General features: G+C 40.7%; 1 protein-coding gene across 7 annotated transcripts; it reads left to right on the forward strand.

The window, feature by feature from the left end:
• The first annotated feature begins 26 nt into the window (after window positions 1-26).
• On the forward strand, window positions 27-26,867 carry AFG3L2 (AFG3 like matrix AAA peptidase subunit 2). Of its 7 annotated transcripts, none has more exons than XM_071456702.1 (18): window positions 2,685-2,906; window positions 3,526-3,582; window positions 7,908-8,007; window positions 8,489-8,557; window positions 9,010-9,128; window positions 10,060-10,212; window positions 12,368-12,442; window positions 13,865-13,986; window positions 16,285-16,558; window positions 17,104-17,241; window positions 19,001-19,154; window positions 19,740-19,847; window positions 19,998-20,123; window positions 21,162-21,272; window positions 21,844-21,959; window positions 22,790-22,990; window positions 24,565-24,759; window positions 25,867-26,867. In XM_071456702.1, exons 1-18 carry the CDS (start codon window positions 2,781-2,783, stop codon window positions 26,107-26,109), a joined length of 2,487 nt encoding a protein of 828 aa, XP_071312803.1. In that variant the 5' UTR covers window positions 2,685-2,780; the 3' UTR covers window positions 26,110-26,867. The 7 variants fall into 7 exon arrangements, with proteins under 7 accessions (XP_071312800.1, XP_071312818.1, XP_071312803.1 ...); XM_071456709.1 differs by lacking the exon at window positions 2,685-2,906 and adding an exon at window positions 3,313-3,445; XM_071456699.1 differs by lacking the exons at window positions 2,685-2,906; window positions 3,526-3,582 and adding an exon at window positions 27-320.
• The last annotated feature ends 708 nt before the right edge of the window (window positions 26,868-27,575 follow it).

Genomic DNA, 27,575 nt, shown 5'->3' on the forward strand with positions numbered 1-27,575 from the left:
CCCGCCCCTCCCGCGCCCACGGAAGAGGAGACGCAGCGCACATGCGCAGGAGAGCGCGCTGGCCGGGCCCGGTGTCAGTGTCCCAGGCTGGAAGCGGCTCAGGGGGATCATCCAAGTCCGGTTCGCAGCCCTGCAATGGACAGCCCCAGGAATCACGCCGTGTGCCCCACAGCGTTATCCAAGCGCTTCTCGAACTCTGTCAGGCTTGGTGCTGTGACTGTTTTCCTGGGGGCCTGTTGCAGTGCTCAACCAGCCTCTATGTGAAGAACCTTTTCCTGATATCCAGCCTAAATCTCCTCTTTCCAGTTCGCGCTGGAAAGGTGCATCCTGAGAAAGCAGTTCTGTGTTACCATTGACTGGTTGTTCCCCCCGGTCCTCATAAACCAACCCTCACCTTTGCTCGGTGCAAAGGAGAGGTGGAGCTCCCAGAGCAGGTCTGGTGGAGAGCTGCAAATATGATGGAGTTGGAGCATCCCTCTCATGAGGGAGGAAGGGCTGAGGGACCTAGGCCTGTTCAGCCTCCAGAAGAGATGGCTGAGAGAGAACTCCATCAATGTGTATATGTATTTAGAGCAGGGGGTGCCCAGAGGATGGATCCAGGCTCTGCTTGGTGGTGCCAAGCATTAGGGCTAGAGGCAATAGAAACTGATGCACAGGAAGCTCTGTCCAACTAAATATGAGGGGTGTGTGGGTGACTGAGCACTGGAACAGATTGCCCAGAGAGGCTGTGGAGTCTCCCTTACTGGAGATATTCAAGAACAATCTGGATGCAACTCTGTGCCATGTGCTCTGGGATGACCCTGGTTGAGCAGGGAGGTTGGACCCAATGAGCCACTGTGGTCCCTTCCTTTCCCATTTTGTGATTCTGGGGTTCTGTGAGCTACCAGCGTTTTGGTTTAATCAAACCAGAAGTTTTGATTAAATACCCTAATAACAGCCATAGGGACATCATGTGCAGGGCTGTGCCCAGGGATGAAGGGATTGTTGAGGAATACATGTGGGGCAGTAGCTCTTTTTGCAAGCTGCAGATGGAGATGTAGGTGGAGCTCTTGGTGAGAGCCTGAGACAAGAGGCCATGAACTGCCAATCCTTTGGTGGTGCCAGCCAGGTGAATGGACACTGGGAGACACAGCAGGAGCAAACACTCATGAGTAAGAGTGAGGTTTGCATGTGGCTTGGACTGTGGGGGTATAAAAGCTAGGGGTTTCTTTCTTGGGGTCCCTTCTCAGAGGCACGAGCTGGGGCTGTTTCTGTGTTACTTTACCATGAATAAATTGCTTTATGGAATGAGATGTTTGAGACTCTGCCATGAGGAATGTGGGGTGGATCCAGTAAGCAAACCTGGCCTGACTGTGTGAGGGAGGTCAAATGGGGCACCTGTGGGTGCACTGGAGCTGCCTGCTGGAAAGGGGCTCTGGTTCCAGCAGTGAAAGTCTCTGGCCTTGGGAATGTGAGGGAATGGGACTGACAGAGAGTCTTGTCAATGGTCAGACTGGGATGTTTCCTTAACAGTGATAACACCAAATGCCTGAGTTCACCTAGAGGACTTTGCACAGACTCATTCTACAGCAAACATATTGATATGAAATGCCTTACACAATGGGGCAAAACCAGGAGACATGTTTCCTTATTTCCTACCTCCAGGCTTTGTAAAACATTGCTGCAGGCTAAACCAGACGTGGCAGCAAGGAGACCCGTCCTTCTCAGTGAGGCTGGCCAGCCTAGGCTGGGCTGGGCTAAGCCTGCCCTGCTGACTCACCCACGCCCTTGAGTCAGCAGAGGGACTGGGAAAAGCTGGAAAGATGGGCTGGGACCAATGGCATGAAAAACAAATGCTGGGTCCTGCACTTTGGCCACAATAACCCCATGCAGCACTACAGGCTGCAGTCCGAGTGCTGAGAAAGTGGCCCAGGGGAAAAGGACCTGGGGGTGCTGGTCAGCCAGAGCTGAATGTGAGCCAGCTGTGCCCAGTTGGCTAAGGAGGTCAGAGGAACCCTGGCCTTTATCAGACACGGTGTGGCCAGCAGGAACAGGGCAGGGATTTCCCCCCTGTATCCAGCACTGGTGAGGCCACACCTTAAATATTGGGTTCAGTTCTGGGCCCGCAGTTGAGAAGGACATTGAGGTGCTGGAGCGTGCCCAGAGCGGGGCAATGAGGCTGGTGAAGGGTCTGGAGCCCGTGTCCTGTGAGGAGCAGCTGAGGGAGCTGAGGGTGTTTAGCCTGGAGAAGAGGCGGCTCGGGGGTGACCTTACGGCTCTCTACAAGTGCCTGAAAGGAGGTTTTGGCCAGGCTGGGGTCGGTCTCTTCTCCCGTGCAAGCAGGACTAGAGCACATAACTTCAAACTGCGCCAGGGGAGGTTCAGCTTGGACATTAGGGAGAAATTCCTCAGGAAAGCGTGATTAAATATGGGAATGGGCTGCTCAGGGAGGCAGTGTTGTGACTGTCCCTAGAGGCGTTCAAGGAGAGCTCGGACGTGGCACTTGGTGCCATGGTCTAGTTGACGTGGTGGTGCTGGGTCACAGGCTGCGCTCGATGATCCCGGACATCTTTCCTGACCCGATGGCTTCCGGCATTCGGAGAAACCCGTCCGCCCCAAGGGGCGGGGCTCCTGCCGTGACGACGATGGGCGTGGTCATAAGACGGAGCGTGACCATCACGTGGGCGTGGTCTCCCCAGGGGGCGGGGCCAGGTGTGCCCTTCGGCCGTAGGGGAAATGCACGCGGCGTCGCGGTGACGTCAGGCGGCGCGGGCCGGCGGTGACGGCGGGTCCGGGCGGCCATGGCGCACCAGTACCTGCTGCTGGCGCGGGGCGGCGGCGGCCGCCGGGGGCTGCCCGGGGCCCCGCTGCAGCAGCTGCTCTGCGGGAGGGGCCTGCTCGGCGGGGCCAGGCCCTGCCTGGCGCAGGTGAGCAGCGAGCGGGCCGGGAGTCGAGGGAGGGCCGTGGTGGCGGTGGGGCGGCCCCGGGGCGGGGAAAGGCGCCCCGCTGCTCGGAGCCGGGCGCGACTCTGCTGCCCGCGGCCTTCCCCGGCTCGTCCTCACCTCGTCCGGAGGAGGCAGCCCCGTCCTGCTCGGTACCGGCCCTTCTGGGCGGCGGCGAACGAGGGCCCAAGGGTGGGTGAGCGAGCGGGCGGGCTGGAGTGCCGCGCCTCCCGGCCTGGAAGCGGCAGCCGGCTCCGTGCTGGAGAACCTGCAGCAGAGTCCTCCTGCAGAGGGAGGCGACATCCCAGAGCTGCTGCTGGTGCTGCACCCCGTCGGTATTCATAGAAACTTAGAATGTTAGGACATTGAAGGGACCTTAAGGATTTTCTCTTCCCAACTCCTCTGCCATGGACAGGGACACCTCCCACTACACCAGGTTGCTTAGAAGCCCATGCAGCCTGGCCTTGAACACTACATCTGCAGCTTCTCTGAGCAACATGTTCCAGTGTCTCACCACCCTCACAGTAAATAATTTCTTCCTGATATCTAACTTAATTTCTCTTCTTTGAATTTGTACCCATTTCTTCCTGTCTTATCACTACAGTTCCTGATAAAGAGTCCTTCTCTGGCTTCTCTGTCGACCCACTTCAGATACTGTGAGGTAACTGTGAGCTCTCTATGCAACTTTCCTCCAGGCTGAGCAGCCCCAGCTTTCTCAGCTTCTCTTCATAGAGTAGGGTTCCCACTGATTTTCCAGGTGCTTTGTCCCACCTGATTCCAAAGTCCATCCATTGCTTTCTCAGGGTGATGAGTTGTGTTAGGTGGGTTTGGGGCTGGGTGAGAGACTGAAATGTTAAATATTAGTGACTGAGCAGTTTGTTTTGGGTGTCAGTGTTCTGGAAAAGAGGAGCCTGGTTGTTTGCATCGTGGGATTGCACAGTGCAATGATGCCATGAACCTGCAGTTGTGGTACTAACTGGTAAAGCATGATGTCTGTGTGTTCATTCTTAGTAAAATGGCCTGTGCTGTCAGCTGTTACAAGATGTGCATTACCCTTGTGGACAGCTCTAACACAGCTCTGGGAATGACAGGCCTGTGGGAAAAGGAAGATGCTTAATTCCTCTTCCTTTCATGGGCATCTTGCTTTTCTTTGTTTTCCTGTAGCATAGAGTGCTGAACAGCCACACCTTTATAGCTGTGAAGGTTATCTCTAAGACAGTGGTAACTGTGAGAGGAATACACACAGAAGGATGTTACTAGCTTTGTTGTCAGCATGAATATGTGGCTTGTTTTTAATGGTGAATTTGGTTTTTTTTTTGATCAGAGCTGAACATCATTTCAACAATAAATAAAGCATTGTCAGCAGTGCTGCTGATCTCTCAGGAAGCTAATTCTTGTTACCTTCAACAGAATTTAAAGAGTTCCTATTTGGAATCAATCTTAGGAAGGGGACTTTGTATTCATTCTAGCATCTGGCTTTGCGTGCAGGCAGAAGAATGAGGATCTGTGTTCCATAAAAGCCATTACTTTTTAAAAACTGATCTTTCTGTAAGAAAAAGTGAGTAGCTTGGAATCATAGAACCTTAGAAAGGCTTTGGTTGGAAGGGACCTTAAAATCCTCTAGTTACAGCCCCCCTTGCCATGGGTAGGGACACCTCCCACCAGACCAGGTTGTTCTGGGCACCATCCAGTCTGACCCTGAACACTTCCAGGCATCCACAGCTTCTCTGAGCAAACTGTTCCAGTCGCTCACCACCCTCTGGGAGTAAAGACTTTCTTCCTAATTTCTAATCCAAATCTCTACTCTTTTAGTTTAAAAACATTTCCCCTTGTCCTATCACTATTTGCCCATGTAGAAAAAAACTTGCATTAAGGTAGATTTCTTTACCAGCTTTTTGTTGTGTGTTGTCCCCTCTTCCCATTATGTTCTTATGTAATATTTTGGTGGCTGTTAGATAATTAAGACTTTTGGTTTAATTTTGCTTTGATTTGGAACTTGATAATGGGTAAAGCTGAAACTTCCAGCATTCTAGAATTAATGGATTCTCTATCCTATTTGTATATCTAAGCAAATGGATTTTCTGTTCCTGCTTTGTGTAGCCTCAGTTTTGTAAACTTTTAAGTAGTACTGCTTGTGGTCTTGGGCTAGTAACATTTTATGGGTTATTTTAACTGACCTTTGTGTATTTTGTAAATGCTTATTTACCTTATAAAAAGTCTTGATTTTTAGGATGGTGTCACAAGGTTTGCCAGAAAGAAAAAAATCAGATATTTGTTTTGGGGGTTTTTTGGTCGTTGTTTTTTTTTAACATGTAGTGAAATTTTTTGCCTCTGACTGGGAGATACTTGGCAAGAGTTTCCTGGTATACAAGCCTGAAACAGCATCCAGTCAAAATGCGCTCTGTTTGCTTTCTCTCTGTCTAGGCAGCGGGTGTGCTTGTATCAGCTAAGCTTACTGTGGCATTCCCATTGCCAGACAGACTCTGTATCAGGATGATCAGCTTTTGTACTGGTGTTTTAGAGAATTCTTGAATATCTCCAGTGAAGGAGACCCTACAACCTCTCTGGGCAGCCTGTTCCAGTGCTTAGTCACCCACACAGTAAAGACATTTTCCTCCTATTCAGATGGAGCTTCCTGTGTGTCAGTTTCTGCCCGTTGCCTCTTGTCCTGTGCTCAGCATCAGTGAGAAGAGCCTGGATCAACCTTCCTGGCACCCTCCCCTCAGATACTTAAAGACAATAATGAGGTCCCCTCTCAGCCATCTCTTCTCGAGGCAGTCAGGTGACACTGAAGGTGCCATGAAGTCACTTGTTCCTTTTTCTCAGAAAGCAGTTTCAAAGCATTCAGCTCTCTGCATATTAACTTGACAGGTGACTGTGTGTGTTCATGGAATTTAGGATCTGTAGAGACAATCCAACAAGAAGCAAGTCCCATTATTCAGGTCTGCCCCAAAGTTCTGTCTGCTTACCCTTCTCTCTCCTTCACTTAAACTATAACTTAATTCTGTAGTAAACCTGTGCTAGTCTGGCTGAGCCAGGCAATTAGATTTGGCTTACTTAAACTTTTCTTTTAAACACGAGCAGTTGTTTTGTCTAAGTTGGAATAACTTTCAGAATATTCCAGTGTCTTTGCAAATAAAAAGTAATCTGAGTTTGCAGAAGAACTAAGTCCCTAATTTTGTGTGTTGTAGGGGACCACTGACATAGGAGAAAACCCTGCTGTTTCTTTGAGTTTTGTCAGTTGCTGCAGCATTTGCTCCCTGTCTGTATTTGAACTATACATGATCTGTGGCAAGCTCTTTTTATTTTATTGCCCACATGGCTGCATCCCACTTGTCCTAAAACTTCTAGGAGCACAGATGGAATTGCTCATGATGGAGGTCATAATGTATGGGACAGAAGTGTATGTAGCTGTTCTCTACATAAGCTTCTCTCTAGACTGTCTGCCCTGCACATGCTTCTGAGAATCAGTGAAATCCCCTCGTGGATTTTCAGTATCAGATTTTATTTAGAGATACGCAGCGGCACAAAACTAATCTTGATGAAGCAGCCCAAGAATTCTTAGCTCAGTCCACAGCTGAAGCAAGGAATGAGAACATTTTGGTGTTCTTCTTTGTACCAGCAGGTGGAACTACAGGGATGCTTGAAATAGGTCTAATGTATTTCATCATTTAATAAGGGGTGGAAGGGGAAGCTCCAGACAGAAGATTTCAGTAGAGTTACAGCATTCAGTTAATGAATGACAGCATGTAGGGTATTTCTACGTGTGCAACCAAGTAATCAAAAGTATCTTTAATGTGCAAAACCAGGTTTTGTTTACAGCCACTGTAGCTTGACTGTAGCGCTGAGCTTCCCTTCACCGAAATAGTCCTAGAGGTGTTAGTCCCAGATGGATGTTTGCTGTCTTGCAAGGATACTTGGAGTCATGTTTTCAGGACCTGTTACTTTTCAGTTAGTGTTTGGTTTTTGCATTTTACTATTTCTGTGGCTCTTAAGGTAAATAGCTTCCAATCAAAACGAACAGGAAGCTGAATGCCTTTATGTGGTGGAAGGGAGTGGAGGCAGAAGGAAAGTCAGTCTGTGGGGAAATCTTGGCATGGATAATATTTTGTTTCTCAGAAGTGTTGGAAAAGCTTATGAAGGGGATTTTATCTAAAATATGTCCTTCTTGAAGAAATCAGATATGATTTCTCTTGAATAAAATTGCAGTTTACACTTTTTAAAAGTATTCAGCTCTAGTAGCAAAATTTTGTTAAGAATTGGTGAGTTTAAAAACTTAATTTTCCCTCGTTGCACTTAAATGATGAATAACAGTAAACAGCCTTAGAACAAGGAGCAAGGACCAGAACAAGCCATGTTAAGGCTTAGGTTTATTGTGGTTTTATAACTGGATGTTTACCCACATAGGGCATTAGATCTTCTTTTTGAACTGAGATTCCTTGTCTCTTTAGTTTCTTAGCTGGATATAAGCATTGTCTGCCATATCCCTTTCTTTTAGACTCAAGTAGATCTCTCATATTCAGAAGCTAAAACTTCTTAATTATTTGAAAAAAGGTTGCAGACAAAACATGATTGAGTACTGTGTGGATCGTGCTTGTACAGTTACAGTTAATGTTGCACTTTAATGTCATTTGGCTGGTATCATTAAACATGTCCCATAGAAATCAATGTGTATTTAATGTTCATAGCTTGTAGTGTTTTCTGCTTGATTTTTCTCTTTTAATGAACAATGTTTTGTTTGTGTGTGAGATGAAACTCGGTTCTTAACAACGAGAATAAAAATCTCCTTGCTGTAGAAATTACTTAATTGATGAACTTTTCTTTTTCCATTGTTGTCTTACTTTCCAGCATACAGCAGTTACTACAATATCTGTTGTAAAGTTCCAGTTGTAAAGTATTGTCTGACTAGCTGCAAGGCTATACTAGAGAGCTTGAAGATTTTTGTGTTGTGTTCTTGTTGATTTATATTTCTTTTTCATCTTTCAGCTCTGTGACCAAGTTACCCCTGGAGTTACTGCTGATAGAAGCACTGTTTTGGCAAGTGTAATCGCTGCTTGCAGAAGGCTTTTCTCTCAACCTCCCAAAGGTGACTCTAACTTTGATTTGTGAAACAAAGCAGACTGCTTGCATACCTTGCTGAGGACTGCACTTATGTGCTGTTTAGCTTTATTGTCTGTGAGGAAGCCAGTTCTTGTGCTAACCAGCCTGTAATCTTGAGATGGAACATTTGATTTATGGGATTTTTAAGAGCTATTAAAGAATAGTGTCGTTTGCTCAACACTGTGCAGTGGAGCTTTCTGTTGACCTAATTTTCTCTATCTCTGGTTAAAACATAGCTTTACTTCAGGTTATTAAATAGAAGTGATATTCTCTTGTCAACACAGCAGATTTATTTATGGAGACCAGGAAGAGCTTTTCAACAAAAAGACAAGAAGAAAGCTGGTTTTGCAGCCTGTATGTTCCTAGGTTCTTTGCTGGTGTATACATTCAGCTTGTGATGACTGAAGTGTGATGAAAGAATTGTAAAATAAAAACCAATTGTGAGCTCCTTTCCTCTTTCTCCATAGGATTTGAAAAGTATTTTCCCAATGGGAAGAAATCTAATGGAACTAAAGGTACACCTGGAGAAACAAAAGGTACAAAAAGCTGCTTGACTTCAGTTCTTTGTGGAATGTGTATTCATTAAATTTGGCATAACAATTGTGAGTTTGGGTTTTAGGTTTTTTCTTTATTTTTCAGGGAAGATGTATTTGTACCAGATTAGTTTAGAAGTGCAAATTGGTATGTTTTTATTATACATGATATGAAAGCAAAATAATGTTCATCTTCTGGAATAGTATTTATTTTTATGCTTCTGTTGGAGTGCTGTCCCTCAATTATAAGTTAACAGACCTCTCTTCTGGTCATAACTGTCTCTCTGCCATTTAATGGACTGTATATCTGGTTTTTTTAATGGAAAATGCTGTTTTTCACATCATCTAATTATTGTAGTATTGCAGACTAGTATATTTTCCATAACATCTCCTAAATATAACTAATAAAAGGTAATGTGAGGTTAGCATAAGATGTAAATTTATTTTCTTTTTAGAAACAAAGCAAGCTACTACTTCCAGACAACCCAGTGGAACTAGTAGTGGAGGAGGTGGGAGTGGTGGAAAAAAAGGAGGCAAGAAAGAAGAAACTAACTGGTGGACCAGATTACAGAAGGTTTTGACTTTAAAATATCTTTCTTTATGTCACTATCTTGTCTTCATGAAATAACCTTGCATGATTTTGCTTTTTAAAGCCATATTCTGATTGCCCAAATCTTGCTCAAGCCTCCTGTGCCAGGCCTTTCATGGCAACTGGCTCTAGATGGCTGCCCACTCAGTGCCTTTCATGAATAACTATTTTGTGCATAACTCCAGAGGCATCTACCTCTGTTCAGGAATGTTAATGAAGTTTAAGCTGTGTGAATGTGGTTGCTAGTAGTCAGTATTCTTAGAGAGGACCCTCAGACCTTTAAAGGTCTCATGTTCTGTTTCAGTGGCAATTTGGAGAATTTTCTGACCACAAAATGGTCATTAAGTGTAGTTTGCTTTTACATGTTCTGACCTTGATGGAATACTTATGTGAGTTTCCCTTTGAAATTTATTGCCATTTATTGCCAGGTGTAACACAAAGATGATGGCACTTGACAGTATAGGAATATATAAAATATTCCTGTATGTATATAAAGAATGTTTTCGGTGCAGGGTTTTCATTCTTATTTTTGTTTTTGGTCTTTTTCTTCTGTTAGTTTTTTCCTTTATTTTTGTTGGTCTTGCATGCACTCCTGGAGACCAAGGATGATTGTTTTAGAATGGAGGCAGAAAGGTCATGTGATTTTTTTTTCCTTTCTAAAAACAGTAGTTCATGGATCAAAACTCTTCAATTACTGTTTGTAAAACACTTGAAGAATTTCTATTGCTGTAATTCCTCAGTTCTGTGTGAAATATCTGAAGTGTGTTCATGCAACAAAACAGACCTTTGTTTAACATTCTCTGTGGCAACCTTGAGGGCACGGAATAGAAGCTGCAAAGAAATACCAGAACCTGTTTCCTATGTGCTTACTGTATTACAGACTCTAATTTATTTTTTTGTCTTCTCCGTTTCCTAGGGTGACATTCCATGGGATGTCAGGGAGTTTCGGATGTATGTAGTGGGAAGTTCTTTTTTCTGGACAATGGTTGTGTACTACTTCTTCTTCAGGGTCCCTGGGAGAGAAATCACCTGGAAAGACTTTGTCAACAGCTACCTTTCTAAAGGATTGGTGAGTGGGGAGGGGAATCAGTGTGAAACATCAGAGTGCTGAAGATGCTCATTTCTGCCTCCCCAGTTGGGCTTGTGTTTGTGTGTCTGTAGAGTGAGAACTGGCTCAGTGTAAGTTTCAAGGGAGAAAAGAATTAGCTTTCATTTAAATCAGTTCCTAGATCTGATGTTCTGGATGGATGTGTGAAGATTTATGTCATTTCAAGAGAGGAGAGGGCATAGCAACTCAGGACAAAGCTTTGGTTGGATAACTCCTGTGGGTGCTGGGGCAGTGTAGCCCCACTCTCTCTGGGTATGGCTTTGCAGTACAGGTAAGCTGACATAATGGCTTAAAGAGACATGCCAGCTGCCTTTGGCAGCAGTTTGCTCCTCACCTTATCACTTGCATGAGCCTATTCCTCTGAAAAGAAAAGGTTTTTCATATCTGAAATCAGTTCCTTGGGGAATCTGAGAAGCAGCAGTGAGAACCTAAGGGGATGGGTGAGGAATGGAAGAATCCTTTCAAGGACAGTACATTGACATCCCTTCACCAGCCTGACTGTGTTGTAAAGTAGCCTCCTCTCTTTGTTTTCTCCTCTCATTTTTTCTTACCTGGAGCCACTACTGGAGCAATCAATTTTATCATCAGTATCCTATCTCTCTGTAGAGCTTGGCAGCTTTCCCTACTTGGAGTAATAGGTTGGTGATGCCCTGAAGTTCAGGAGACTGTGTCTTGCACAGGCTTTTTCCACTTCAGGAGCCATGAGTTCTTTGCTCTGCTCCCTCCCTGCTTGTAGCTTCACCTTACAGATTAGGAAAGCATTGGTTTGCTTTGTCCTCTAGGTTTCAGACCTTGAGGGATTTTCTGTTAACACAAAATTAACCTTCCATTACCTTACTTTGGTAAGCTGCTGAACAGGGTGTCTCTTACCTTTCTTTTCTAACTGATCTCTGCAGAGCTGCTCTGTATGCTTCTGCCCAGTCTGTCTTACAATCAGTCCTGTTCTAAATTGGTGGTTTTGTACATCTTGTGAAAAAACTCATACTGATTAAATTTCTGAAGCAGTAAGACATTTAAATCTGTAAAAATATTCGTTTAGCTGTGTGTGAGTGAACAAAGCCTGAAGTCTCCTTGCAGAAAAGCATTGTGAAAGGAGGCTGTTGCACAAAACCAAGTTTCTTGTGTCTTTGTAAGATGTAGTGTGGATATTCAGACAGACTAAATATGTGGCTATCAAGTGCTGTTGGCTGCCTTAGTGGTGGGGAGAAGACAGCAATACTGGAGTCATGTGCTTTTGAAAACAAAGGTGTTCAGGTAGTGTTGTGTGAAATCAGGTTAGTTCTGGAGTGACTTCTTAGCTCACGTTTTCCTTCAATTCTACCAGAAACGGCCACATGTAGAGAGTTCAGGGAACAACCTTACTAACCTGTGTGCAGTTCAGGCCCAACTTCTAAAACTAGATTGCTAGTTTTAAATGCTTTAAAAATGTTAAAACCATTTATTTTATGGAAAAGGCAAGAAAACATGGAAAAATTTTTACTTGACTTCTAAAAAGGCCCTGTCAAATCCAAGAATCTAACCATTGGAGGAGACCTGTAAAAAAGATCTTAATGGTATATATCTGCTAAACCTGTAGCACAGTTCCTAGGTTTATATGGTATCTGTTACCCCAGCTAAATACTTTTCTATGTAATTGATATTACTGTATTTAATATTGTAGCACAGGAAGCCCTTTCTAGTAGGGAAAACAGTTATAAGAACAAAGTTCAGATTTCCCCCATTTTGCTCAGTTTGGTTTGTTTTGGAAGCTGCTCTAAGAGTTTGGAATCATTTAACTTACTGGTTTTGGTGTTTGACCACTGAGACAATTAACTACTGTTTAACTATTTTACTGTAACTGATTTTTGCTGATGCATGCATTGAGGTTTTCTTATTTGAGAAAAGGATATGATGTCAGTCTTCCATTCTAAATTCCTATGTGCCAGTATTCCTTTTTTCCTGGTTACATACATGATTCCTAATGGCAAACTGTAGACTGTGGAACTTTCCTGATGTACATGATTAATTGTAGTCCCCTAAGTGGAAAACAGAAAGATTCACATTTGTTATCTGAAGCTGTGGTGGAAGCACAGTGACTGTACACTCTTCACTCAGGTTTTGTTCTTTTCTTCTACAGGTGGACAGACTTGAAGTGGTGAACAAGCGCTTTGTAAGAGTCATCTTTGTTCCTGGAAAGTCTCCTCATGAATGGGTAAACACTTTTAATACATGTACATGAGATACTAGAAGCAGCAAAACGGTCTTTTTATGTAAAGTTTGAGGCAGAAACTTGGTCTGGATCATTAATAATTTCTTAATCAAAAACATATTTTCTTGTTACATTATCCTACATTGTGTGTTTCTCACTTTACTGTATCGGTTGTTTTGCCATAGATACCTTTAAACTATGACAAGTAGTTCATTTCCAGCACTGTGCTCTTTAATACAGATACTTAAACAGGAAGAGCAACAAATTGCTGAAGGTTCTGTATTTTTAACTGCTGTTTTCCATCTGCTCAAGAAAATCCCAGACTTAAGTCCACATACTTAGGAATCTTTTCTGTTCCAGACTGCTTTTAGCCAGTTACTAGAGAAAACAAAGAGACGTGTTTGTTTCTGAAGTATTTATTTCATGGAGTTGCTCTTCTAGTAGCACAGTGAGGAATAGACTGATGTAGGTGAAAGTTTTCCAAAGAATGATACCCAGTGGCAGCGACCTATTAAAAAATATATAAAATTTTCATAGAAAATTCAAAGAAGCATTAGAAAAGCTTTATCAGGTTACTTCTTCTTAGGTGGCGGAGCTTTTCTTAACTGTCCTTATGAAACAAGGTCTGCAAGTCCCTCCTGGGTAAAGTGAAATCTGCAGCAATTACATAATCAGTGGGTTTCATTATGGCTTATTTATACACCTACTCTTTAGCCCACATGCAAACAGTTGCCTTTGTTTCCCAATCAGTTAACTGCTCTGGTTTTTCTTTTTCAATGTTAGGGTGAGGAGGGACAAGTCAGGCAGGTCATGGTGCAAAACAGGAGATTTTCTTGACCAGATCTCAACACATTTTGAAAGTAATGGCTGGATTTTTCTTTCTGGTCTGTGATAAACTTGTGCTGGTTTTTTGTTTGTTTTTCTTTTTTAAATTTTTTTTTGTGAAGACAGCTGACTTTAAAGCTAGTATAAACTGCAAAAACTTTTCTTAAGAAAACCAAAAACCTTCTTAATCAGAAGGTCTGTGATGAAATGAATGAAACAGTAAATTGTATGACTGCTGTGTTCCCAGGTTCAGTGCTCTGTATCATTTTGACTATATAGGTCCCTTATAAAGGTGTGTTTATTACTCCCTTCTGGTTTTTTTTTCTGGAGAAAATGCCAGGATTTCCATCCTTTTAAAGTGCCCTGAAACTATTGGGATTTATCATCTCTGCATGATAAAGTGATAGATACAATTGTATTCAGGTTGGGAGGCTTCAGATTTGTTGTGTGCCTCTTATACCAGTTACACACTTGACAAGGCAACTTAAACTTGGTCCAAATCTAACACATGCACAAGGAATTACCAGACTAGAGGAAGCTGGCTTGTAGTGAAGGTGAAATAAGAGGGGCATTTGGTCATCTCTGCTTTTTTCCTCGCAGTACGTCTGGTTTAATATCGGTAGTGTGGACACTTTTGAACGGAATCTGGAGACTGTGCAGCAAGATCTGGGAATAGAAGTGGAGAACAGATTGCCTGTGGTCTACTCAACAGAGAGTGATGGGTAAGAAGTTGCTTTAAAAAGTCTCTGGTAAAAAAACTGGTTGTGTTTACAGCAGAGAAGTAGGTTTGTAATGCGCATACCTTATGCTTCACTAGGTGGCAGTATTATCAGAATAACAATCAGCTTCGGTTTGTTTCTGAGAGTTATGTGTAAGAGAAGCTGTTCAGTACTTTGTCTATGAAGAAATCCATATCCTCTTACTCTAAATATAGCTTCTTATTATATAAATGTTTTACTGTAACTCCTTTCTTCATTTAAGCCCTTCCTCCCTGTGACTTTTACTAGAGCAAGAGTTAACCAGGCACAGCAGTAGAGCTCCAGAGATGAGATTTTTGGGCAGACAGATTATATCATAGAACCACAATATATTGGCTGAGCATCAATTTTTGGCTGAAAACTAAACATAAGTTAAATTTTGGGGCCTTGGAAAAAAGCAGGAAATAGGTGATTAAGTAGATCACATTAATCTGCCTGTTAACAGAAACTGGAAGATGGATAAGATGGATCATGCTCTTAATTGTTAAGAAAAATAGTACTGATATTAGATTTACAGCATTGTTGCTTCCCATTAGGGAATAATGGCTCTGATACTAGATTTGTGTTCTTTGTATTAGCCTTATGTAGCTGAATTTCATTGACCTTATTTAGAAGACAGTAAAATTGCTTCTCTGATGTATTTTTTCAAATGGCTTAAAAGACAAACGTAATCTTGTAACCCAAGGACTAGTTTCTTTTTGGTTCTAAGTGAGCAGTTTAGAAGTTACTCCTGCTGATGTCTGTCAAATAGGTTTTTTATCATCAGGAAGTTGTACTTTGGGTGTACTAGCTCATGTGACTAATGAAAATGGCTCATTTACTGCCTCTCTTGTGTTTACATACTTGGTACTTGGGGGTATTTGTTTTGATTTGGGGGCATGGAGGGGAATGTCTTGGTTTTACTGCAGTGTGTGTTACCAAGCTGCTGCTGCCTGTTGGTCTTGGTGGCAAGAAGAAAAATGGTGGCCTTAATTTTGGGCAATCCTGCAACTTCAGACAGAGGTTTTTATTTCCCTGTTCTATACACTGCCTGCCTCATGTCTCTGTTTCTTTATAATGGAGCATGATCTTAAGGATGGTCCATAAATAAACCTGTTGAGCCCTTATTTAAACAAACCTGGGGAAAAGTGATGGTCAGGGCAATGCAGCACTTATGTGAAAAGGCTGCATGTTGGCCTGAGGCTTCTCACCACAGGCTGGGAAAAGTAGATCAGTTCCTATGCTTTTTCAGCCTTGTACAGACCTTTACTTCCTGAATCCCTCTTCCTGACCACAGCTATGATCCTTTCCTCCTCAGTGTCTGTTCTTCATAGAGATATTGATATATATTGCTCTGCCCCAGGAATGCCACAGAAAACAGAAGAGAACAGCTATGTATAATCAAAGTACTGCTGTTCCCTGTTGAATCTGCTGAACAGCACAATAGAGGGAAAATCCTTCTTTTCCTCTTTATCGCAGGAATGTGGGTTATCTGTAAAGCCTGGAAATCCTGTGCTTTATGGTTGTCCTTCTTTTCTGCATTTTGTTTTTGCCGAGTGTGGATGGAACGTCTTGTGAGCTGTTTGCTGAACTGTTCTGTTTCACAGAAAAATCTGTACAGTGCTCAGATACTATGATAAAGAGGAACTGTGTTAGGGTTTTGGGCTTTTACAGAGCTGTGCTAGGAAGCTGGAGGACAATGGACAATGAATAATAATTTAAAAAATACAAAACCACAAAACAGAAACAAAAAACCCCACCCCAAGAAACCACTCTCTCCCCCCTGCAAATCTGTATCCTTGAAAATGAAAATGGAAACATAGAAAGGAGAAAAAAAATGTAAAAAGCTGAAAGACCTAAGGGAAGAAGAGCATGTATTTTGGAGAGAAATTTCTGCTTGAAGTAATAGGATACACTGTCTATATGCTACCTAATGCAACTTACTTTGAGAGTATAACCATTTACGTAATTAGTCCTGTAAATTTACCTCTGAAAAACAAGCTACTTCTGTTTATTAGGTAATGCAGTTTTTCCTCTGCAAAACTCAACAATGTTACTTGATGTGCTTGGTTTAAAAACAAGCAACTATAAGTATAACAGTTTGTTCTCAATTTTATTTTGATGGTTTCCCAGTGTGAACAACCTGCAGAAGTACAAACATTACAAGTTAATAGAGTATTAGTCCTGAATTTGCTTATAATGGAACCAACATCTTATATGTGTTATTTGCAGTAATGGATTTTTGTGATAGGTTTCTCTTTTTTTGTCTGTTTTTCTCCACAGATCATTTCTCCTCAGTTTGCTGCCTACAATTCTGATTATTGGTTCATTGCTGTACACATTAAGAAGAGGTCCTGCAGGCTTGGGTCGGGCAGGGCGTGGAATGGGTGGACTTTTCAGTGTTGGTGAAACTACTGCCAAAGTCCTTAAGGATGAAATCGATGTTAAATTCAAAGATGTAGCTGGCTGTGAGGAGGCCAAATTAGAGATAATGGAGTTTGTTAACTTCCTGAAAAATCCCAAACAGTATGAGGATCTGGGAGCAAAAATTCCAAAGGTAAGGGATTGATGACTTAGACTTTGTTCTTCTAGTAGTCCTCAGTATTCTGAACTGTACTAGGATTGTTTACATATGCAGTGCTTTCCAGCTTCTGTCTTCCAATCAGAAAAAAAATAAGTAAGCATTGAGTGCCACCAGTGTAATTGTGGTGCCAGGAGACTTGCTTTTTGGAATACATTTTCTGTTCACGTGGACCAGAAGTGATACACATATAGATATAACAGCAATCTTGCAAGTGGTTATTACAGAATTGCCTTTTGGCTGTGCTGGCAGGGGAGTCCACCTGATGACATACCTTTCTTACTTAATATGTCAGTCAAAGAAAACACTGTTCCTGCAACTCTAAGACAGCATGGTAGTGTTGTATCTAATTTGTTTTTCCTTTTGCTCCTTTAAAGGAGGGATTAATCTTCAGTTATTTCCTTGCATGATTTTGACTGTGGTGAAAGAAAAGCCAGAGGGCTCAATATTATTGACATGTTATTTCATAGGCTTAATATAATGTTTTCTTCATGAGGAAAATATACCTGTTTGTGTTGCAGGGGGCAATTCTGACAGGTCCTCCAGGTACTGGGAAAACACTTCTGGCTAAAGCTACAGCTGGAGAAGCCAATGTGCCATTTATCACCGTCAATGGCTCAGAGTTCTTAGAGATGTTTGTTGGTGTGGGTCCAGCACGAGTAAGTCTTTGGCCTTGCTCTTTTCTTTCAGTATTGGCTGTTGAAAGGATGCTGTCAGGTTTGGGAGACAAATGGTTTGATTACAGCTGAAGTTGTTTCTTCTATGTAGATTTCTTACAAGTGATGTCAGATGTGTGTCTAAACACAAAAATCACCAGTGTACCTTTAATAAAAGTTACTAAGGCCGTTCACTAGCTGGTTTCAGGCCATTAAGGATGTGCCTCTTTTCAGGTGCTTGAGGAGACAAAACAGCACTCTTTAAGCTCTGATCTGAAGGACATTTATTAGCTGGATCAGAAGTCTGTAACTCATTCGATTGCAGCTATGGGAATGCCTCCTCCTCCTCTAAATCCTGCTTCTTTGAAGAATTTTATTCTCTTTATAGTTTGAAACTTTTAGTTGTAAAGAGTTGTCTAAGACAGACAAGCTTCTGATTGAAATATGAGTCCAATGACTGATTTCTGATGATCAGGTGTTTTAAATAACCAGATATATGTCTAATATTTTTTTATGCTTTTCTGCCTTAACTCTCTTAAGAAAGCTCACTAAAAACACATGAAGTGGTATAAACAAGTTACTGATGGTGTTTTATGGTAATTAAAGTTTGGGAAAGTATTAGGTATCCTGAAATTATAGTGATACTCAGACTTCTGTTGTCAATAGATACCTGAAATGCCCCAAAGCAAAGTGACTTAACTTTTCTGTACCGGTCTATGAAAATACTTTTACTGTCCAGTGAATTCTGTTGATATAACTTTGGCTGGGAATCAAGATTTCAACACAGTTGATAATTTCTGATGCCTATAGAAAACAATATGAGAGAGTTTTACTTGCAGTTCCTATTAATTTATTAAATAAGGCAGTTGTTAATGATGCTAAATTGATCGTTTGTAAATTCAGTGTGTTAGACCTAAAACTATTTACAAGCCTTGGTTTCTTTGGTGACTTTTTAGTGTATATGCATATGGAAACCTTTAATTTCCATAGTGCATATACACTAAATATAGTTGTGTGATTCTGGATTTCTGCTTATTCCAGGGAAAAGAGAATTCACTTGAAGCATCTGACACATGTTTATCTTGTTCCTTCATTGTATTTTTTTCAAAAAATTTGGGTGACTTTCTGTTAAACAGCCTACTGTCCAAAATTTTCATCTCTTCATGTGTGCTGTACATTTTTTGTCATCAGAGAAGCATTCTGTAGTTGCATCACTAATGTATAAAGTAGTAAAGCTCTGAGCTGCATCTAATTCTCACTCGGATCAAAATTCTCCATTAATATTTCATTTCCTGTTTGCTCCAGTTGGATTCCTCGGTTGTAGATCTGTTAACTCACTGAACTGGTTTTAATGAGGTCCTTCTGATATGTTTGCAAGCAGAGCAACATTGCAATGTTGTAAATAAAATTCAAATCAGATTGTGCTGCAACTACACAATGCATGTGTGTAAACACAGTAGTTAGGTAATACCTTGCTTAAAATATGAAAGTCTAAAAAAAAATTTCAGCCATCTGCTCATGTCCTGGATGTTTTTTCTAGACTTCTAGAAGCTAATTTAACTTCCAAATGAGTATTTGGAGGGGAATTAAGTAACTTATCATTGCCTTGAAGGCTGGCTGAAGGTTTTGGAGTGAATGCTTGTTCAGAGCCATGCGCAGTTATAGGGATACTGTTACTGATGTGCCTCTTCTCGCCCCTCCCCACCCCCCAGCTCAAAAGAGTTACAAACCAGTCTGATCCATTCTCTGTTCTTTTGTTAAGGTTAGAGACTTGTTTGCTCTGGCTCGTAAGAATGCCCCGTGCATTCTCTTCATTGATGAAATAGATGCAGTAGGGAGGAAGAGAGGGAGGGGCAACTTTGGAGGACAAAGTGAGCAAGAGAACACACTCAATCAGCTTTTGGTAGAAATGGATGGTGAGTATTTAATGCCAAATACTGTGTTATAATTACATGGATATTGGAAAGAATATGCTTGTTCAGACCTGCTAACCAAGATTTGGATTCTAGCTTAAATTCAAATTGTCTCTGTTTCCTTGTTTCCTAAAATAAAGCATGGTGACTCACCTTGCTGCAGCCTGATGTTTTACTAAAATTCATTCAGAGGAAAAGAACCCCAATTTTGTATCTCCTAACTCTTTGTCATAGTTGAATAGTCAAAAAATTCTTCACAATGAGACCAGTCTGTCTGTAAAAAAATACAGCTGGCCATGCTGGTTCTGTGATTTCCTGAGCAGTTAATCTATTATTGTGTTTTGAAGATAAAGCAGGATTTGATATAGTACCTCACAAAGCAGAGCCCAAGGCCATTTTCTTGTTTGTTATGAAAAGCTGGACAATGCAGCAATAAATATAAATATTTTCAGCTTTAAGATAATTTGTTTGAACTTTGAGTTCTTACATGACCCTGTAAAGTGGGCAGTCTATATTTCTGGTTTTGGGGTTTTTTTTTTCCCAGAAATTATATTTACACAGCTTTTCTCTATCACTTTTCTTTAACAGGATTTAATACAACCACAAATGTAGTCATTTTGGCAGGCACTAACAGGCCAGATATTTTAGACCCTGCTCTGATGAGACCAGGACGCTTTGACAGGCAGATTTACATTGGTAAGTTTTATCTGGGTGCCTGCACCATCCTGTGTTTGTAGAACACTGCTGAAGTCACTGCAACTATTTATACACGTAATTACCTTGCACACACTCAATTTGAATATATGTGTGTGTGAAAAGTAAAACCAAATGTCTTCTATTTTAAAGGACCCCCAGATATAAAAGGAAGAGCATCCATTTTCAAAGTTCACCTTAGACCTCTGAAATTAGACACTGTCTTAAATAAAGACAACCTAGCAAGAAAGCTTGCATCACTAACACCTGGGTTTTCTGGTAAGTGACTCCTAATGCCACTATTATTCTCCATGCTTTAGATACTTGATTTCCCTACTAAGTCTGGTTTTCTTGCACCTGATCTTCTGGATGGCATTTGATTTCATTGTATTTACTGGCACAGCCTGAAATTCTCTTTGCCTGTTAGAACAAGTAGGAGATTTGTGAGGGTCTCACAAATCTTCTACTCCTCACTCACCCAGCTTCAGTCAGGGTGACATGAGGGAGTTTCTTCTGTCTTCAGTACAAGCAATTCAGAGTTTTCTGATTGTTAACACTTGTGTGTGTGTTCTTCCTTTGTTTGTCCCTTCCTTTGTTTCATTCTGAACACTTCTGGAGAAGACCTGGGTTTTGTGGAGTTTGTGTACATGTTCTGTAGGAGAATTTTTATTTCTGGATGAAAAAACCAAAAACCAGTGCAGAATTCAACTACTGGTCAACACAGATTTGAAATTAATTGGATTATAAGCCAGTAATGAGAGTTCTCACATCTATTCTGAATTCAACACTTGTGAATTCTCCACTGGTTTTTGGTCTATATAAAACTGGTTTTCTGTGGTTTGACTGTCAATGTTTCTGGTAGTTACAGTGATGTTTGTTACCTCAATAGCCCTACTGCAAATAGTTTTAACAGAAAGTGGAGGGCTTGAAATCAGTAATGTGAAAGGATATCTTGTAAAGATATGCCAATATCTGAACAATACAGAATTCAGATGTAGGAAATGCATGCAGCTAAATATATATTAGTTTAAGTATAATCTGCTGCAGACAGAAAAGGAAGGTGAGATGTATCAAACAAGTACTTCACTGGTAATCAACTTTATTTGCTGGCTGTCTACCTATGAGAAAAATCCTAAAGCCTATAACTATAGTACATGTATTTAAATATATCTTAATTAAGCTATTTCAGAACACATTACCTTTAATTTTCAAGCTCAGTGAGAGTTCATAGCAAACTAGTTGTAGGTAAGATTATGTTTATGCTAAACTCAGAGAAAAGTGTTGAAAAGGATCAGTAATTCTTGCCTTCTCTTTTAGGTGCTGATATTGCTAATGTTTGTAATGAAGCTGCTTTAATTGCTGCAAGGCATCTCTCAGATGCTATAAACCAAAAGCATTTTGAGCAAGCAATTGAAAGAGTTATTGGAGGTAGGTGAATAGCACCAGTTGTTTCTCAAAAATTGTAGTAGGCAACTTCCTTTTTTAGATGTGTAGGAAGCCATGCTTTTGAATCTTTGTCCTACTCTTCAAGGTGTTTTCTTTCTCTCCTAAACACACTTGAGATTTAGAACAGAAACATCCTGTCTATATTGCTGACTTCTGTAATAGAGGAAGGGGTACAAAGAGAAATTTCATCAGGACACATCTCTAATTTCTTCTTCAAAATGGCAGGAAGAAAAACTGTTTGGATTTAGGGATGCTTTTAACTGCTGCTAGCCTGAAAAAGATTTTTCAAGTTCATATGTTTTATATAAATGTTTGAATATATTTAAGAACTTCCATTGAAACTAGAAAGTCTAAGGAAGGACAGGGTTACAGTGAAACCTGGAAGATGTGAATTTCTAAAACTTGCAAGTTTTGAGGGGGTGTTTAATTTTTTTCTATGGATCGCATGTATGGCCTCTTACGTATTGCTCACCATCTTTGCAAATGAGGTAAAGGATTTCAGAGGAGAAAGTTGTGTCTGAAGCTATTAATCAAATTTATTTATTTTTCAAAGGTTTGGAAAAGAAAACTCAAGTACTCCAGCCAGAGGAGAAAAAGACAGTAGCATATCATGAGGCAGGGCATGCAGTTGCAGGCTGGTTTTTGGAACATGCTGACCCCCTGTTGAAGGTAAGAAGGCTAATATGAACTTTTAATTTTAACAGTAGCATGGACATCTTTTTCTTTGTGGTCCCTCTCCCCTCAATGTTAAGAAGATATTAAAATATATTAAAAAGCAGTGTAAGTGTGTCAATTTTGGAGTACATTTTGGTTCATTTCTTTTTACTTTCTTAACTTTTCCATGAGGGCTGCTTTTTCTCTGAGGTTTTCAGTACTGATCAGTGGTTTAAGTTACTCTTACCAGGTTACACAGCTATACTTCAGGAATATAGAAAGCTAAATTTTAGTTTCAATTTGCTTTCTTTTGGCTTCACAGTGTGACAAGTTGAACATAGAGGAAAAAGCACCCCAATCTCCCCAACTTGCTTTAGCATTCATAGTTTTGCATAGTTGTGTTTTTCATCTCATCTCAGGCTTAAAAATATTGTATGATTTACTTCTGGAAGAAAGGTCATTAGTAAATGTGGAAATTCCTTAAACTGTTTAAAATGCTGTATCTATTACAGAGTACATAATGCCCAATACATAACATTCAAGGAATTGTGGATTTTAATTAAAAGGGTATTTTTAAAATATGATACAGTTTTTAGAGGAGATATGACAGTGGTCTTACCTTTCTTTTCCAGATATTCTAGTAGTTGTTATCCCAGTTTAGAGCTAGCCAGGGTTTTTAAGGATAGAACACAATGGGGGCAAAACTGTAAACGGAAATAATGTCTGAATTAAACCTCAAGGGGTGAGTATGGTGTAGGTTGTAGTATTAAAAACTAAGTCAAACTGAAGAATGCTTTATGGTTTTTAGAACTGTTTAGTTGTAGCCCTGTTACTTTTTTTTGTAGGTATCTATTATTCCACGTGGTAAAGGACTGGGTTATGCTCAGTATTTGCCCAAAGAGCAGTATCTGTATACCAAAGAGCAGCTACTGGACAGAATGTGCATGACTCTGGGAGGACGTGTGTCTGAGCAAATCTTCTTTGGAAGAATTACAACTGGTGCCCAAGATGACTTGAAGAAGGTGACCCAGAGTGCATATGCTCAGGTATGGCCTTCAGTGAGACTTTTTTTTCCTTTACTATTTTCATCTCTGACCTAATACTTTGCTATGATGCAGTTTCATCAGGTGCATCCCTCAGAACCCTTGTTTCAGAAAACACTATATGAGTAAACATCATGGTGTTGTTTAGAGATGCTGATGGCCAATTATTTTATTTCAGTCTCACAACAGCAGTCTGTGCATTAGGCTTCAATTACTGCCCTACATCTGCCCACAGGAACATACACATTGACCCCATTGGATCACATGTGGGAGTTGTTATACTTATTTTAAAATGGAATTTAGTGCTCAGATTTGATCATATCATCCTACATTTGCAATTGCCCAGTGTGAAGATTCAATTTGGATTTACACTTGAATCCAGAAACCGTGTTTGAAAGCACTATTTGATGTCATTTAAGGCTATGGGAATTAAGACATTGGTTTGTGTTTGTATCATGTTAACTAATGTAGATGAGTAATTTAAAATCTTATCAATGCAATGACTCACCTAAGTGTAGCTGTGGGCTACACACAGGTGTGTTACTACATTTCCTGCATCAGGACAAAGGGTATCATCTCATAAGACACTCACAAGGAGCAAGAGACGTTTTGGAGTATGCTTGTCTTCCCCTGCATGCTTATTCCCAAACCCCACCTACTTCCCGGTCTCAGGTGTGCTTCTTGTCACCTCAGTTCTGAAAGGCAATGTATAATGATATCCTGTTAATGCTATGAGATCTTCAGTGACTCTTGCTCAATTTTAAATTTATAAAATAAGTCTACTTACAGACTTTTGTACATGTCAACCAAAATTAAGAAAGCAGGTAAAGATACTTGGTTCTAATGGTGAGATCTCTTTGAATTCTGAATATTCATTGTCATACCCATGTGGATCTTGCTAGACTGAGAAGTGCTGCTTTAGTAACCATCAAATTGATAGTAGCCATGGAGTGAATAAATAAATAGCAGTTTGAAATTGCTTCTGCTGGAGGAAAATGCAACTTAAAAACATCCACATTTGGCAACCGGACAAGTCAGTATTCAGTACTGAGTGAAGCAAGATAAGAATTGTTTGACATTTTTAAAGGAGTGTCTTGGGATGAGGAATAGCATATGATTTTTGGACTTGATAGAAAAACCTTCAAGACCCTCTACTTTAGTACTTAAGTCAGCTTATCTTTATGGTTGAGTAGAGTACGCTAAACTTTAGAAGTATTTTGAATTGGCAAAACACTCCTATTTCTGGTAAAGAAGGGTTTTACTGCTTAAGGAAGGCTGAAGTGTTTTTTGTGTAATATCTTAGAATTTAAACAGCAAAGCACTATGCATACCACTAGCAACCACTTTAAAATGGTCTTATTTGTGTCCTTCACTTTAATCAGGAAAAAGAAATAAGTGAAAGTCAATGCATGTGTGTAAACTTCAGTAGACTTGAGTTTTCAGGGAAGGGTTGATGTTACAGGAAAAGATTAGGTTATAGCAAAATTCTTCCTGTCCTTTTTGTTGGCCATATTTACTTCAACATACCCTAAATTCTTGCTATCTCTCCTTGGTTTATTTAATTTTTTTTTCTTCAGATTGTTCAGTTTGGTATGAATGAAAAAGTGGGGCAGATTTCCTTTGATCTCCCTCGCCAAGGAGACATGGTCTTAGAGAAACCTTACAGCGAGGCAACTGCCAGGTTGATAGACGAAGAAGTGCGGTCACTAATTAACATTGCCTATGAAAGGACATTAAATCTGCTGACTGAGAAGAAAGCAGAAGTGGAGAAGGTGAGTATTACAGTGTTTTTAGCCACTAAGTTCCAGCTGGTAAGCCAAAATCTGAATTGAACTGATTTAGATTTAAAATAGAGACTGTATATGAGGAAGTTTGCTCAAAACCCATTTGATGTAATCTTAAGAATGTGTCACAAGACTTAACAGAAATATCCCTCTGTGTTGGAACACCTCTGAGCATCTCACAAGCATGATTTAACATCCCTCCCTGCTTATGTGGTCAATATTCATTTGGAAAGTTGGAGGGAGGAGACTGCCTGCTAAATAGGGTTTAGTAGATGTGATAGGCAAACTTAAAAACCCAGAGATTAAACACCAGAATCCCAATTTTTGGGGGGCAGAAGAAGCTCTTGTAACCAGGGAAGTTCATATGACTTCCTTTCTCTGAATTTCTTTTTAGGGTTAATCAAAATATCTTTCTCTTCTTCTGTTCTGTCCTTTGGCTGCTTGTGATCTGCCTCACTGCAGGCAAGATTCAGCTTGTGCATATTCTCTTTCTTCATGCCACCTGATACAGCAAACAGATAATTTTCTAGGACAGCCTTCCAATAGGCTTACTGACAAGGAGACAATTTTGTATAGGCTCCATAAATCCTGTTGTAGCAGGTCAGCATCCCAAAAGAGATCATTGAATGTGGTTTGTGCTGAACAATGAGCTCACTGACCCAAGGCTCAAACTCCCCTGGTGCAGTGTTCACACATTGGTGTTTTATGGTGCTGTTGAGCTTGTAACACAGCAGCAGCCCGACTGAACCATCCCCACTGACTGGAAGGGAACTTGTTTTCATGTACCACTTAATGTCTTGCATCAGGAGCCTTTTGGCAGAAGCAAAAAGCTGCTGTTCTGAAGCAACAATAAAAACAACAGTGACCCACAGTGAGGGCACTTTGCTTAGTCTTAAAAGCAGGATTAAAAATAAAATTGTATTTGTGCTCCCTAAAAATGCTCAAGGGGGAGAAGAATCTTGTATCTGATGAACTCTGAACAACCTGGTTTTGCTATCAAAATTAATTGATGCCAAACTAACTGCCTTAAGAAATCCCTCCAAACAGGACAGCCATCTTAGGTGTCCATTGACACAACTTGTTGTGCTATTCCAGGTTGCCCTGCGGCTGCTGGAGAAGGAAGTGCTTGATAAAAGTGACATGCTAGAGTTGCTTGGCCCAAGACCATTTGCAGAAAAGTCTACTTATGAAGAATTTGTGGAAGGTACAGGAAGCTTGGATGAGGATACTTCACTACCAGAAGGCCTTAAAGACTGGAACAAAGAGCGTGAAAAAGAAAAAGAGGAGACAACAGATGAACAGGTCGCTAGGCAGATCAGAGGAGGGATGCCATTTTAACTGTGAAGTGTGTGCCCATGGTGACTTGCACTCTGGAAGAGAAACAAACTCACCTAGTTTGTACTTCAAAACAAAAAATATTTATTCAACCAAACTGTATTAGTGATGGGTGGAAGAGTGATCTCTTGGGATGAGATAAGGATGTTCTGCTTCTGATGTACGTGTGTGAGATCATCAGTTCACTGGTAAAAGGTGATCATCTTTTGTTTGCCAGCTGGAGAAGCATACAAGGAATTGGAGCTGCAGTGGAATGCCAGAACTGAGCCTCTCAAGCATTGGAACAGTTCAGATTCATGCACAGATTTTGTGGCACTGGTTGTTTTTTTTTTTTTCAAACATCTGTAAGCTTACAAAAATCAAAGGGTTTTTTTGATTATTTATCTAAACTATACCTGTATATGACCTGTTTCCAAAAAGAAAAAGAATCATACAAAGTGCATTGTCAAATGTGGAAGTCTGGTTGTACAAAGTACTAGCTTTGCAAAACTATCAGCTCTTTCATCTGACCCTTTCCCCTTTACCTCATTTTGATTTTAGAATTTGTCTACAGAGAACTGCCATGTAAGTTGACAGTGAAAACTGAACACTTGCTTAAATATCTTAAAATGTACTCATGGTTCAGTGTCTTAAGTCTGAAACTGTTCGGCTCCTGCAGTTTTACCAGTCAGTTTTTTACAGAGTTCTGTAAACTATTGAACATATGAATGTGATGTGTAAATACAGTTTGAGTCAATAAAAACAGTACTTTTCTGAACAAAGCTGTCCCTTTTTTTTTTTTCTTTTTTTTTTTTTTTTTTGCTGGTTTTTGGGTATAGCATTCAGAGCAATGCAAAACTCTGTTAAAATAGGGTTAAATGGTTGTGTTCACAAATACAAGCAGCAACCAAAGCCAAAGGCCATAAAGTAGATTGTCAGAGTTTCATACTCATTTGCTTAACAAAAGCTATGGGGGAGAAGCTATGGGGATTTTTCCCCTGCTTAGTTGAATACAGTTGTCTTAGTAGTCTGCTTCTCATTTTCTGCTGCCTGCTAAGGATTCATTGGTTGGAGAATTTAGCTGTTCAAAAATTAATGGTCTTTCTCCTCATCCCAGCAGAAGACAAGGAAGCATGGGTGGAGTGGTGGTTAAGGGTGGGGGGGAAGGAAAGCGAACCAATCTTCTCTGCTGGACCAAAAATCCTTTAAGGGTAAAGAGTCAGAGGGCAGGTTAGAAGGATAACTAGTGACTGATTCCATCTGTATGTTGCAACATACTGGGAACCAGTAGGATGACAAAGGAAAAAGTTTATCTGAAAGTTTAGACCCTTGGTTCTAAATGTGTTTCAGTTAAATTATTTATGGAAATTATTCTTTTGGATTTTCTTTTTCTTCATGACAGAACTTTTTCCACCTGTCATGTTACTTGGCTTTACAGTGAAGAGGAATGAGGAAAACAGCAAATACAGCTATTTTGGGCATATTTACTG

Source organism: Agelaius tricolor, unplaced genomic scaffold (genome assembly GCF_023055355.1).
Source record: "Agelaius tricolor isolate 1412-34295 unplaced genomic scaffold, bAgeTri1.0.p SCAF_2, whole genome shotgun sequence".
Lineage (NCBI taxonomy): Eukaryota > Metazoa > Chordata > Aves > Passeriformes > Icteridae > Agelaius > Agelaius tricolor.